This window comes from Littorina saxatilis, linkage group LG10, assembly GCF_037325665.1.
Source record: "Littorina saxatilis isolate snail1 linkage group LG10, US_GU_Lsax_2.0, whole genome shotgun sequence".
NCBI classification, from domain to species: Eukaryota; Metazoa; Mollusca; class Gastropoda; order Littorinimorpha; family Littorinidae; genus Littorina; species Littorina saxatilis.
Window position 1 is genome coordinate 21,031,628 of NC_090254.1, and position 13,043 is coordinate 21,044,670.

At 47.7% G+C, this 13,043-nt stretch overlaps 1 protein-coding gene across 4 annotated transcripts in view; it reads right to left on the bottom strand.

The window, feature by feature from the left end:
* The window catches only part of LOC138978388 (segment polarity protein dishevelled homolog DVL-3-like), a 62,803-nt gene that overhangs the window by 22,504 nt on the left and 27,256 nt on the right, over positions 1 to 13,043 (bottom strand). For all 4 annotated transcript variants that reach the window (XM_070351119.1, XM_070351117.1, XM_070351118.1 and 1 more), the window contains exons 10-13: positions 4,497 to 4,720; positions 3,870 to 4,001; positions 3,098 to 3,265; positions 2,062 to 2,367 (exon numbers count right to left, since the gene is read on the bottom strand). In XM_070351119.1, the coding sequence (XP_070207220.1) occupies positions 2,062 to 2,367; positions 3,098 to 3,265; positions 3,870 to 4,001; positions 4,497 to 4,720 (830 nt within the window). The remainder of the gene's footprint in view (positions 1 to 2,061; positions 2,368 to 3,097; positions 3,266 to 3,869; positions 4,002 to 4,496; positions 4,721 to 13,043) is intronic.

Sequence of the window (13,043 nt, forward strand, 5' to 3'; positions counted from 1 at the left end):
TAAACAAAATTGAAGCAGTGCTCCAAGCATGTGCAAAATCATCAGACTTGCCAAGAAGAAATTTACTTCTTGGGGGGGCAAAAGGGAAGAATGCTTTCAAAATTAGAATAGTTCCTGTGTCCACAAAATGTTGGGTATTGTTAATGCCAGACAGTGCCACTTATAGCACAAATAATTTCATACAAAAACTCCACAGCAGTGGGCAAGGTAGTCAATGCAAAATGTCAACTGAAAAAAAACAGTGAACAGAAATTATCCTGAACTTGAAACACAACAAGAGCAGATAAAACGAAACAAAACAAAACAAAACAAATCACTAAAAACAGTAAAAATAGCCCAAACACACACAAAAATGTAAAAGCAGCACAAAATGCACAGTTTTCCAGCAACTGGTAATCTAGCATTTTGACTTTTGCAAGCAAGCTCGTCAAAGTCAAGAAAGTAAAATTCGTTTTCACTGTGCGTGCAGAAGATGAGAAATAAGGTAAGCTCCTGAATTGTGGGTGTGTGGGTGTGTGGGTGTGTGACTGTGAGTGTCTATGTGGTTGGTTTCTCGGTTTCTACAGATCTAAACACAAATCAAAGCAAACGTAAAGTTAAAAAAAAATTTTTTTAAATAAAAGCCCCACCAGAAACAGAGAAAGATAACAATTAACATTATCATGTACTTCTTTATAATTTATCTGTCCCCCTTTTTTCTCTAATTTTACTTCTCTACTTTTCTTTTTGCTTCTTTTTGCCTGTAGCTACATGATTTTATTTCCTTTTTGGGTGTTTCTTTCCACTTTTGAAAGTCTGTACTACACTGATTCTTTTAGAAAGAACAGGAACACACATTTCATTACAGACAAGAACATTTTCAACACGTTAATTTTGTTAATGACACTACGTACATTCTGACTGGTTAGATCACGCTATATTTATGCAGTAGTTAAAGTCATGCTACAGAACGTAATCATGCATAAGGCCAAAAAAAAAAATAGGTCTGTTTACGGTAACCCAACCGACCCTAGTTTTTAGGCCCGACCCTAATCTTTTTTTTTGATCGTCTGAAAAAAACAAAAAACGCATCCAAAATAGAGCTGTTTGCGCTCAAACAGCAGACGACAGAAGGGAGGTAAGCTCAAAGTACTGTTTATAGTTATGTTGGGCAAAAACAGGGATTGATGAGAAGAAATGAACTGTGAAACATCATAGAGAGGGGGAAAAAAAAAAAAAAAAAAAAAAAATGGGAAAAAAAAGCCGACCTACCGACCCTATTTTTTCACCCTATGTTACCGTAAACAGACCTATTTTTGGGGGGGCCTAATCAAATTCAACTATAATGTATAAAGAAGTCACTGTGAAAAAAGAAAACAAAAGAAAACTAAAGTCAACATGCTGAAAGAGTGGGGCTTTTTTTTTTTTTTTTGGGAACAACAGTTGCGATTTTTATCAAACACACACTTTGTAATACCGAAGTTTTTTTGAGGAAGTGAAATTATAATTGCACTCTCTTTTTCAGGCTCTTGACTTCTCCACAGTCTGATGGAAAATTACAATCTTTTCCATCTCTCCTTTGTTTACAAAAGGTTTGGTTTACATGGAAAAAAAAATCCTCTCATTCTTGGTTATCATCCACTTTATGTTTTCTTTTTTCTTTCACTTTCAGAAAAGCAGGAGATTAAGGAGTTTAATATGCAGTAACTACCTCAGCCGTCTCTGGTTTTGAATTTTAGACCAACGCTGGATGTGATTACCGTCTAAATTCTGGTAAGTCCCTTTCAAATTTAAAATGCTAGTAGTAGCAAATAAAAAAACAATAAAAAAATGTAATCCCCTCCCACTCCCAAAAAAGAAAACCCAAAAAACAAACAAAGGTGACAGGCTATTCCCTGCAGAACGTTCTACAATAAGTTCTACAACTACCCACAAAAACGCACACCTTCAAAAAGAAACATTCATTCACCCTAAACACTGACAAAACCTCACAACGCTACACACTATACAACAACAATGACCACAACCACACCTGAACAACAACAACAACAAGAGCACAACTCACTCTCTACACACACTTACCTGACGCGCTGTGAACACTCCCAGCACTGCCGTTACCCCCTCCCCCTCCCCCAGCGGTGGAAGGGGGAGCGGGGAGGGAAGTGGCTCCGTCCACAAAACTCCCCACATAGCTATTGGAGTCTGCGGATGCGTAGGCGTGGGGCGGGATGTAGGACATGTTGTGGGGGAGGAAGGAGGAGGAGGGGTAGGGGTACTGGTTGTTCCAGGCAGGAGGGGGGAGGGGGGCCAGGGTATCGCGGTCAGCCTCGGAAACCGAGTCAACGTCTTCCAGACTCATGGCGCTGAGGTCAGGGTACACCGGAGGACCTGAGGTGTGAAACAATATTTTTTTTATTTATGACTGCATCATTGCAATTCAAATCATGAATGTATAAAAAAAAATTTAAAAAGCTGCTATTGGTTTCAGTCTTCTCACGAGGTATACACACCATGTACAGTTGCAATTGAAATACTGAATTACATAAAGCACTGCAAATGCAAATCCCCAGGAATGCTCCTTGACATTTTCAAACCACAGAATATTATCAGCACTAACTCAAACTTACAAGCTTTCTTCAAACAGTCCTAGGCTATGATGCAGAAACAAATTCAGCCCAATCATTTATTATTAGCATAATTAAATAATATTCCTGAAAACACAAAGCGCAATGTTTCTAGGGATCACAGCTGTGTGCAGGCATGACCCTAACCCTAAAAAATTTTTTTTCAAGGGTGCAATTTGGTGCAATCTGGGGCTATCTGAGCCTTAAAATTGGATTCAAACATGGCCCCAAAACTATTTTACTATAACTATGACTAGGAAAGGAAAAAAAAAAAAAAAAAAAAATTAAAAATACGGAAGAAAAAAAAAAATACGGTTTATTTTTTTCAAAAATACGAAAAATACGGAAAATACGGAGAATTTTCATGCCTGTGTGTGGCTGCGAGACTTCAAACTTAAATCATTACCAATGTTGCTTGCTGACATCTTTAAAAAAATAATATGTGTACTGTTTTATTTTTAACATCAACAAGCGCCACAGACTACAACACTTACCACCATAGTAGTCGCCAAAGACGTAGTAGCACTGTTCGGAAAATGTGAGTTTGTTGACGGTGTGTCGGATGTAGCCGGACTTGAGCAGGTTGCATGCGTACTTGCGTGCATCTCGCCTGTCTGCAAAGCCTTCCACATGTGTGAACAACCAGTCCACTAAGTCAGCACCTGGGAGAGGCATTTCAAAGCTCTGTCAACACTGTCTGCATGTGTGAACCGTCTGATTTACATAAACCTTACTTTTTGGCTGGGGTAACTATAGCATGCCAAGGGGATTAGGGTGAACTCCCTCAGAATTTTAAATGCAGAGATGGCTTGCAAGTGTGTGTGTGTGAAAGTGAAAGAGAGAGAGAGAGTGTGTGTGTGTGTGTGTGTGTGTGTGTGTGTGTGTGTGTGTGTGTGTGTGTGTGTGTGTGTGTGTGTGTGTGTGTGTGTGTGTGTGTGTGTGTGTGTGTGTGTGTGTGTGCGTGCGTGCGTGCGTGCGTGCGTGCTTGCATGCGTGTGTGTATATGTGTGACCCATGCCAGTTTGAATGTGGGTATGGCATAGGGGAGGCACAGGGCTCGCTTTCTCTCTTTACCGAAGGAATCTACGACGTTTGCAATTAAATCTATGTCAAGTTGTCGACCAACAACATGAACTGATTCCTAATCCTATCTACGAACATCACAGAACTGTTTGAAGCCCAGCAGCTTACAGTAAATATCCTTTTTTTCAGCCAAAGGTGTAAGATAAGATATCATACAGTGGACATGAAACATTGTAAACTCACCTATGAAAGCATTGGGTATAGTGATTTTCAGCCACATGCGGTCGCGTATCTCCAGCCCCGAGTCTGGTTGTGCCATGGCCTTTACTACAGTGGCCATGTCTGTGTTAATAGTGAGATTCAAGTCATCGAAACCTGAAACATACACAAAACAGTAACAATCTATACCATGGACATTTGTCCTCTTTGTAAAGGCATGAGATCATGAGATAGTAATAGGTCTGAAATTGAATTGTGTTTTTTTGTGGGAACCATTTTCCCTGACTTTGTCAATAAAACTGGCTTACAAAAAAATAAAAATAACAACACACACACATACACACAAAAATACAGTGACCACTGCTTTTCTGCCTAATTAGTAATTGTTCTTTTTATACTTACTCTCTCTCTCTTTCTCTCTCCCCCTCTTCTCTTTATCAAAAAAAATGTTAAAATCGAAGAAATTTCACAAGCATTTCCCTCCTCTGTGAGTCCCCTCCTCTGTGAGTCTCTCTCTCTGTGAAAAAATAATTAAACATTTCAACAACTTTCACAAGTGTGACTCACAAGCAGTTTTTAAGGGCACAGTCAATTAAAGACCTTCATATTACACTTGTGCACCACAAGCATTCCAACTTGTGCCGTACTCACGTTCTGACTCGGGTATGGAGCTGGTCAGGGAGGAGCTAGTGGATGTCATGTTGGAAATGGAGGGAGCACTGGGACCCCCACGCCCCATGTACTGTTCCCGCAGCGCCGTGGTGTGGGCCACCCACGCCGAGGGGTCGATGGGCCGTACCGGCTCCTGTCGGGGCACCGTGAAGTAGCCTTTGGGGTTCGGATCCCAGCACTTGGCTACTACTAGAGTGATGGGACTGTTGGAGAGAATGTGAGAGGGTCTATAAATATTCTGTACACTGAAAGAATGCATGCTGATTATGGTTAGAAATTAACTACATGCATTCAATGTTAATGCACCACACAAACGACAGAAACCACACATTACCCTTTTGGTATCAATGAAATAGTAGCCTCACTAGACACAATGCAAACTCAGCATCCCCCGTAGAAGAACAAATCAAGAGGGTCCCTCACAACTTAGAAAAAAATAAGAAAAAAAAGAGAGCCCTTAGCTGTTTTCATAAGTGTGTGTTCCTCAAACTCAATTCATTTTTCATTTTCATTTTCATTACTTTATTGTCCCATTGCTGGGAAATTCGGGTCGCTTCCTCCCAGTGGAAAGCTAGCAGCAACGGAGTCGCGCTACCCAGGTGTCTGCGTGTTTAGGTGTATTCAGCCACCTGCACTTATGGCAGAATGACCAAGGTCTTTTACGTGCCATTGTGATGACACGGGGGTGGGACATGGCTTCCGTCTCTGGGTCTGCACATAAAGTTGACCCGTGTCCGTCCCGGCCCGAATTCGAACCTGCGACCTTTCGATCACAAGTCCAGTGCTCTACCACCTGAGCTACCGGGCCAGTGTGCATCAAAAGCACTCATTTGTGAATAAATGATGAAACAGGTCTCAGACCTGTTTACCCCCCCCAAATGAAAATCAGGAATGCAGCTGGTACTTTTCCGTAATTTGAGGCATCTTTGAGTAATCTTTTTTATCAACCATAAACCAGCTCGAAAACGATTAAACGACATGCAAAACAAGTACAAAATTGATAACCATGTTTAATGCAAGTTAACTAAGACAAGTTTACTTTATCTAAAAACAAGAAGAGCAAACGCTCGATCGAGTCACTTTCGCAGTTCTGAATATTATATGAGGCATCAGATGGACAGGAAGAAATTGCTATTCACAACACAATACAGATGTAAATAATTTGATGTAAAGAATAATCCTAGTATAAAGTTTGAATCAAATCCGATGAATAGTTTCAGAGATATGATATTTCAATTTTTTTCCTTCAAGACATACCTGTGACCTTGAAAAAGGTCAAAGGTCACCAAAGCAGACGTCAAAGTGTAGAGGTCACTGGGAGTCACGTTCACATAAAATTTGAGCCCGGTCACTTTTATAGTTTCCGAGAAAAGCCCAACGTTAAGTTGTGTGTTGCCGAACAGAAAAGGCTAGTTATCTCCCTTGTTTTTCTGATAACGTTCGTAAAAGGCTACAGATGTAAATACTTTGATGTAAAGAATAATCCTACAAAGTTTCAATCACATCCGATGAACTTTGTCAAAGATATAAAATGTCTAATTTTTCCTTTGACGCTGACCTGTGACCTTGAAAAAGGTCAAAGGTCAACGAAACCATCGTTAAAGTGTAGAGGTCATTGGAGGTCACGACTAAACAAAATATGAGCCGGATCGCTTTGATAGTTTCCGAGAAAAGTCCAACGTTAAGGTGGTGTCTACGGACGGCCGGCCGGACGGCCGGACAGACTAACACTGACCGATTACATAGAGTCACTTTTTCTCAAGTGACTCAAAAACCACCCCACAGTATTCAGGGGCGGAGCAAGAGAGCTAGAGGGGGGGGGGGGGTACAACCTGGGGTCCTGGGGTTGGGGGGGTCTGGCTGAAGAATTTTAGCTATTTTATTAACAATTTGTAGCTTATTCTTGATTTTAAACATGATAAATTGGTGTCAGCAGCCACTCATTATTTCTTTTAAAGTTAGTATTAAAGAATGGCAATTTATCTTCATTGATATCTGCTCCCCACAACAACAATTTTACAGACGAATGTCTTTAATTTTTTTTCCCACAGACTGAATTTTTTTTTGTTTGTTGCTTTTTTAATCCCAAGGGGGGGGGGGGGGGGGGGGGGTCAGGAACCCCTGTAACATCCCCCCACCCCCACCCCTTGGAATATTTACAGTCACTTGAAGATGCATGTGAACAAAACCACCTTACATTCTGTCACATCAGACATCCTGCATTAAAACCAGTCATAATAACTCTCTCCAAAAGCTACCTTTAATTTTAGAGGACCGATTCGGTTTATTTTATTTTAACATTTTGTTGTAAGTTTTTCGATCCAATGAACTGTGATCTTTGCTATATCGGAGAAATATTAATGGACATCAGTTTTAGACTCAGAAAGACTTGAATTTCGGCAACAGCCAAGTAACTGATGAGCGCGACCATAGACCTACATCTATGTCTCTGGCGCGACTGACCGTAGTGAGAGATCGGTTCGCAGGTCTGAGAGATTCTGTGGAAGTAGAGACCTAGTCAAATAAACTCGATGCGAAGCAGGCTCATGTTTTGCCAAACATAATTTCGTGTTTTTGTTTGTTTCCATGTTCATTTGTGTACTGCATTTTGTTAAAACTAATGCTGCGTCTAACCTCGGGACACGTGACGCGACGTGACTCGTTACTGACTAGCTTTGTTGTTGCACTGATCTGAAGTTGATCACCAAAATGAATGTGGTTCGCTCTTCTTAAACTTCACCAGACACCGCCACTTTTTTTTTTTTTTTTTTTTTTTTTTTTTTTTCAGACACCGCCACTTGACTTAATAGTTTTGCCGATATTTCTGTACAACGTTTGCTTTTTTGGTTGGCATTTCATCCCCACAGAGATCGGCCCTATATTACCCTTTGGACCAATGTCGATCTCAAATCCGCGGAATCCGACAAATACTTTGCTGTGCACATGCGCAGAAAAGGCTGTTTCGGTCAGCCTTGAAATCACAGTCCTGGTGACTACCACAATTTCGACTTCGAATTTTCACGCACGAAAAAAGTTCTCTCGACCGGAATTTCCGGAATTTTCGGTAGTATTCCGTAATCGAAAATTTCAAAACTAAATTTTCATTTAATTAATATACTTACTCAACTCACATAAATGGCATTAACTTCAGTTCATTGCTAAGATATTGAAGTAGTACTCGACCCTGGTAAGGGGGGAAGTAACTCCCAAAGAAAAACAATCCGTAGTCAAGGACGGGAGTCACCTCCCCTACCGGTAACCCGCACATGCGCGGTCTTACTACCGGCCGTCATTCCCCCACGGAAACACACACCTGTAACACATATAATGTTAGCGGGGATGGATGGGAGGGTATAAACGATGTGAGTTGAGTAAGTATATTAATTAAATGAAAATTTAGTTTTGAAATTTTCGATTCAATCACATATTCTTACCTCAACTCACATAAATGGCAGATTGCACATAAAGGCGGTGGGATACTCACATTAAACTCTTGGAAGTATCTGGCCTGCGGCAACCATGGCTGGGAGGCAGTTGGTACCGTCCGGGTGAGTGCTGGCAATGTCCCGGAGGTAGTAGCTGAGGAAGACATCTTGAGACGTCCAGTATGCAGCTTTGAGGACGTCTGACATCCTTCCAGACTTGAGGACAGCTAAGGAAGTTGCCCACGCTCGAGCCTCGTGCGTCCGAGGTGATCGAAGAGGAAGGACTGACTGCCCCCCCCCCCCCCCCCTTGTGTCTGCCACCACTGATAGGCATGCCTTATAAGTGTGGAAGACCATCTGGTAAGCGTGGTTTTTGCAATGTCTTTATTTCGGGCTGTATTAATCGAAATAAACAACAACTTCTGAGCTGATGCTCGAATCGGAACGGTACGCAACAAGTAAGCCTTAAGCGCGCGTACCGGACAGTTAGAAAGATCCGGATCGCCGGGGGCTAAAATGTCCCGGAGAGGCCGAATGGAAATGATCGGTGAAAGTTGGTCAGGTTTTTGATTTTTGGCGAGAAAATCGGGACGGAAACGCAGTGAAACCGAGCCGTCTCTTTCGAAAGTGATATCACGGTCTAGACCTGAGAGGCCGTGGATCTCGCTGCCCCTTCGCGCGGAAGCGAGCAGTATGAGCATGAGAGTTTTGCGCGTAAGGTCAGAAAGACTAGCGTCTTGTAAAGGTTCAAAAGCACTAGAACGGAGAAATTCGAGTACTAGCAGAACGTCCCAAGCCGGAACAGAAGTTCTCTCCGTTGCAGAACTGAGGGCCGCGCCCTTTAGCACACTCGCGATGACTCCCCCGAGGGAGATGGAGCGACCAAGTTGCTTAAGAGTAACTGAGATGGCTGAGCGGCGAACGCGCAAAGTGGACGCGGCGCGTCCCTGAGCGGAGAGCCATGCCAAGTGGTTTGCGACCTGCATTGATCGCGGGGCGACCGGGACAACATTGTTAGCCGCACACCATAGAGTCCAAGCCAGCCAGTGCGACGAATAAACAGAGGAGGTGGAACGCCTGTGAGCCTTCTGGACTAAGTCCAAAGTAAGATCTGAGGCGCCTGAGCGCTTCAGTGATCGCCGAACAGTCGCCAGGCGTGAAGATCCAGGAACTCGGGGCGATCGTGAAGAATGCCCGTCCTGGGCTGTAGAAGCTCCCCCCGCCGGAGGCTGAGCGGAATTGGCGGGCCGCTGGCGAGCCGCAGGAGGTCCGGGAACCAATGCTGACTGGGCCAGCGCGGTGCCACGAGAAGAAGACGAGGCCGCTCTAAGTCGGCTTTTCGCAGGACCCTTCCGATGAGTGGAGTGGGAGGGAAGGCGTACGCCACTAGCCCTGTCCAGCTGATCGTCATCGCGTCGATCTTCCACGCTTCCGGGTCCGGAAACGGGGAAACAAAGATCGGAAGGCGACGCGAAAACCTCGTGGCGAAGAGGTCGACCATCGGTCGCTCTACCTGCGCCCAAAGGCGGAGGAGCGCCTGATGTGCGATGGTCCACTCTGTGTGGAGGATCTGAGAGGACCGGCTGAGGGCGTCGGCCAGGACGTTCAGGCAGCCGGGCAGGTAGCGAGCCGAGACCAGAATCTGATGGCGAGCGCACCAAGAAAGGATCTCGCATGCTCGGCTGGACAGCAGTTGAGATCGGGAACCGCCCTGTTTGTTGAGGTAGGCAGCGACTGTCGTGTTGTCGGTATGAATCAACACATGGGTGCCCTGGAGGGCGGAGAGAAAATGCTGAAGCCCCAGAAAGACCGCCTCGAGCTCGAGGCGATTGATGTGCCAAAGCCGCTGCTCTTGTGACCACCGACCGGACGTCGTGTGTGTGTCTACGTGAGCCCCCCAACCTTTCTGAGACGCGTCCGAAAAGAGATGCGTGGACGGAGGAGGAAGCGCTATGGGCACTCCCTGCAGAAGCCAAGGGGTGTTCATCCACTGAAGCGTGGTCTGCTGAAACCAGACCCCGAGCAGGACTGAAACGTCCCAGCCTTGTGAAGTCGGATTCCAGACTGAACTGAGCGCCGCCTGAAACGGGCGCTTGTGGGATCTGCCTAGCGGAATAAGGGACGACATGGACTCCATCTGGCCCTGTACAGATGCAAGCGTCCGGGCTGGAGCTGACTGAAGCCCTAACAGGGAAGACAGAAGAGCCTGCAGTTTGTCCACCCGGCGTTGAGTGGGACGGACTGTCCACTCCCGTGAATCGAACACCATGCCAAGGTATGTAAAGGTCTGCGACGGAGTCAGCTCGGACTTGGTGTGGTTGACTCGGAAGCCGAGATCCTGAGCCTGGGCAAGGACAAACTGGGTATGCTGAAGGCAGAGCGCTTCCTGCTGATGAAGGATCAGCCAGTCGTCCAAGTATGCCCTGAGCCGAACCCCGTGCTGCCGAACAAGGGCACAAAGTTGGCGCACCACCATGGTGAACACCCAGGGAGCAAGTGACAGCCCGAAGGGTAGGGCTCGAAACTGGAAGATTCGGTCCCCCCACAGAAAACGCAACCACTTCCGGTCCGCCTCGTGCATGAGGATGTGGAAGTAGGCGTCCGTCAGGTCGACGGACGTCACCCAGTCGCCCGGGCGAAGCGCCTCCCTGACGGTCGCCGGCGTTTCCATGGTGAACCGAATTTTGCGCAAAAAGCGGTTCAGTGGAGAGAGGTCTAAGACTGGCCGCCACCCCCCGGAAGCCTTGGGGACAACGAAGATTCTTCCGTAAAAACCCAAGGAGGAGTGGTCGAGAACCTCCTCTATAGCCTGCTTCTGCAGCAAGAGAAGGATTTCCGCCTGAATTGCCTCCCGAGCGTCGAGGCTGGCCGGAAACCGGAAGTTGGCCGGCGCTCTGGACAAAGGGGCCTTGCCTTCCTGCCAAGGAAGGCGGAACCCCGATCGAATCACCCCCATGATCCATAGGCTGCTTGTCCGAGACAGCCAAACTGGAAGGGCCCGGGAGAGGCCGCCTGCTACCGAAAGGGTAGAGGCTGGGGGGGTGACTGGATCGGGGGGGTCTCATTGGGGGTTGGGCTTGCGCCCAGACCCCCGCTTCCCAAAGGAAGGTTTACGCTGGTAAGGGCGGGAACGTGAACCACCCCTACCTGCCTGAGACGACTTCTGCCCCGAGGACTTGCCTGTAGCTGGTGCAGAACTCCGTGGTTTGTTACTGTGCTGCTCAAGAGCGAGTTCCGTCAGTTGCACCACATGATGGTCACGAGCCTCCTCCGTTTGCTGCCGGAGGGCATCCAAAGAGCGTGATCCCAGCAACGCACCCTCTGAGAAGGGAGAGACTCTCAAAGAGTCTATGGTGGCCTTATCCGTCAGGCGTGAGCCGTTAAGAAAAGCCTTGCGCCTCCAAAACACAACCTGAGAGTAGAGCCGAGCAGCAAGAGTCATCTGACTGTCAGTGACCTTCGCGAGAGCCGCCAAGAGCATGGCAGCATCAGCCTCAATGGCATCGTCACGGAACCTAAAAGGCTCGATGGACGAAGCGATGGCTCTCGTGAGAGACCGGATGAGCGTTTCCGCTAAGGAGGTCAGTTCGAGGGAAGAACGCCCGCTCTCCTCCAGCCCGAGTAGACTCTGTTCCGTACACACGGCAGTCCTATCTCGGCTATAACCGTCCTGCCGTAAGCGAGCCAGTTCCGGAGTCACCAGAAGTGGAGCTGTGGGCAGCGAAAACGAGGAGAGAAGAGAATGTGGCCTGCTAGGCAGCCGCGATCTTCTTGAATTGGCTGGGAGGCCGCCGCCTGCCTGAGCCGAGGCTAACCAAGGCTGGGCAGAAGGGGGGGCTTCCCCATGAGCAGCCAAGAGAGGGTAGGGTGTGTTAGCGTCCGCCAACACCTGAGCCATCACAAACGGGACGGAAGGAGATTCAATGAAACGGAACTTCGCCTTCGTGTCCCCCGCGCCCGCAAAGTCTGCCAAAGCAGAAGGAGGGGGTGCGACCACAGTAGAATCGGCGGAGACACCCTCAGGGAAGTACCGTGAGGTTATCTCCGCAGCCAACTCCAGAGTAGGGCCCAGTTTATTGGGAATCCGTAAGGGGGTAACAGATTCAGAACAATCCTCATCCCCTTCCTGTTCCTCTCCAAAACCTTCCTGATCCCCATCAAAAGGAGGGTCCGGCAAACCGGAAACCCACCCATCCACGGAAGAGGAAGTGGCTAAAGTCGGTTGAACAATAGACGGAAGCGCCGCAAACTGTCCACCAACAGCACCGCCGACAACCGGAACCGCCGCGGCGGAACCGGAAGTCGGGGCCGGATGTCGATGCGTAACCAGGGACGGGATAGCAGGGACACTGCCACCGGAACCACTAGCCCGCTGTCCTCCACCGGAAGTGCCTGCCACAGCACAACCGGAAGTCGAGGACGACAACCCGCGGGCAGGCCCGACCGGAAGCCCCGAGGGGCAACCAGAGGAGCCTACCCCCTGCGAACTCGAAACAGGAACGGCGGCAGCCGGACCAAGAGCTACAGGTCGATGACCGCCGACAGAATCTTGCAGGCCAGAGCTGGACAAGCAAGACGCTGCTGCCTGCCCCCCAGAGGCCGGGACAGCCGAAACTGATCCCAGGGAGGCATTAGCTGGCGCGCTTCGCCGCTCCCTAGCGCACCCGCCACGTGATGGACGGTGTACTGCCGGGGAGGAGCCGTCTGTGAACCCGGCGGAGACGCAAGAGCGTAACCAGGGAACGCAGGCAAGTGTGAGCCCCCAAAAAGATGGGGACTCCCACAAACGCCGCCCAACGCCGAAGCGCTAGAACCGGGCGGCGCTAAGGACGCGAACCCCCCTCACACTATTTCACTGCTGCGCCGAATATGCTCTGTCAGCGGCAGGGAGCTTGGAGCAAGCACGGCCATAAATAGCCTACCGTGCGCTGGCGGTGACCTTGATTCCCTTTCGCGCGCTGTCTCTAGCACACAAAGACTATGTGGAGCTTGTGTGCGATGGCGCCAGTTTGAAAAATTACCTGATTCTTGGTGTGAAAAAGGGATCGTTTCAGTGACTTACACCTGGGATTATGTTCATCTTGTGTATTTTGTTACTTGA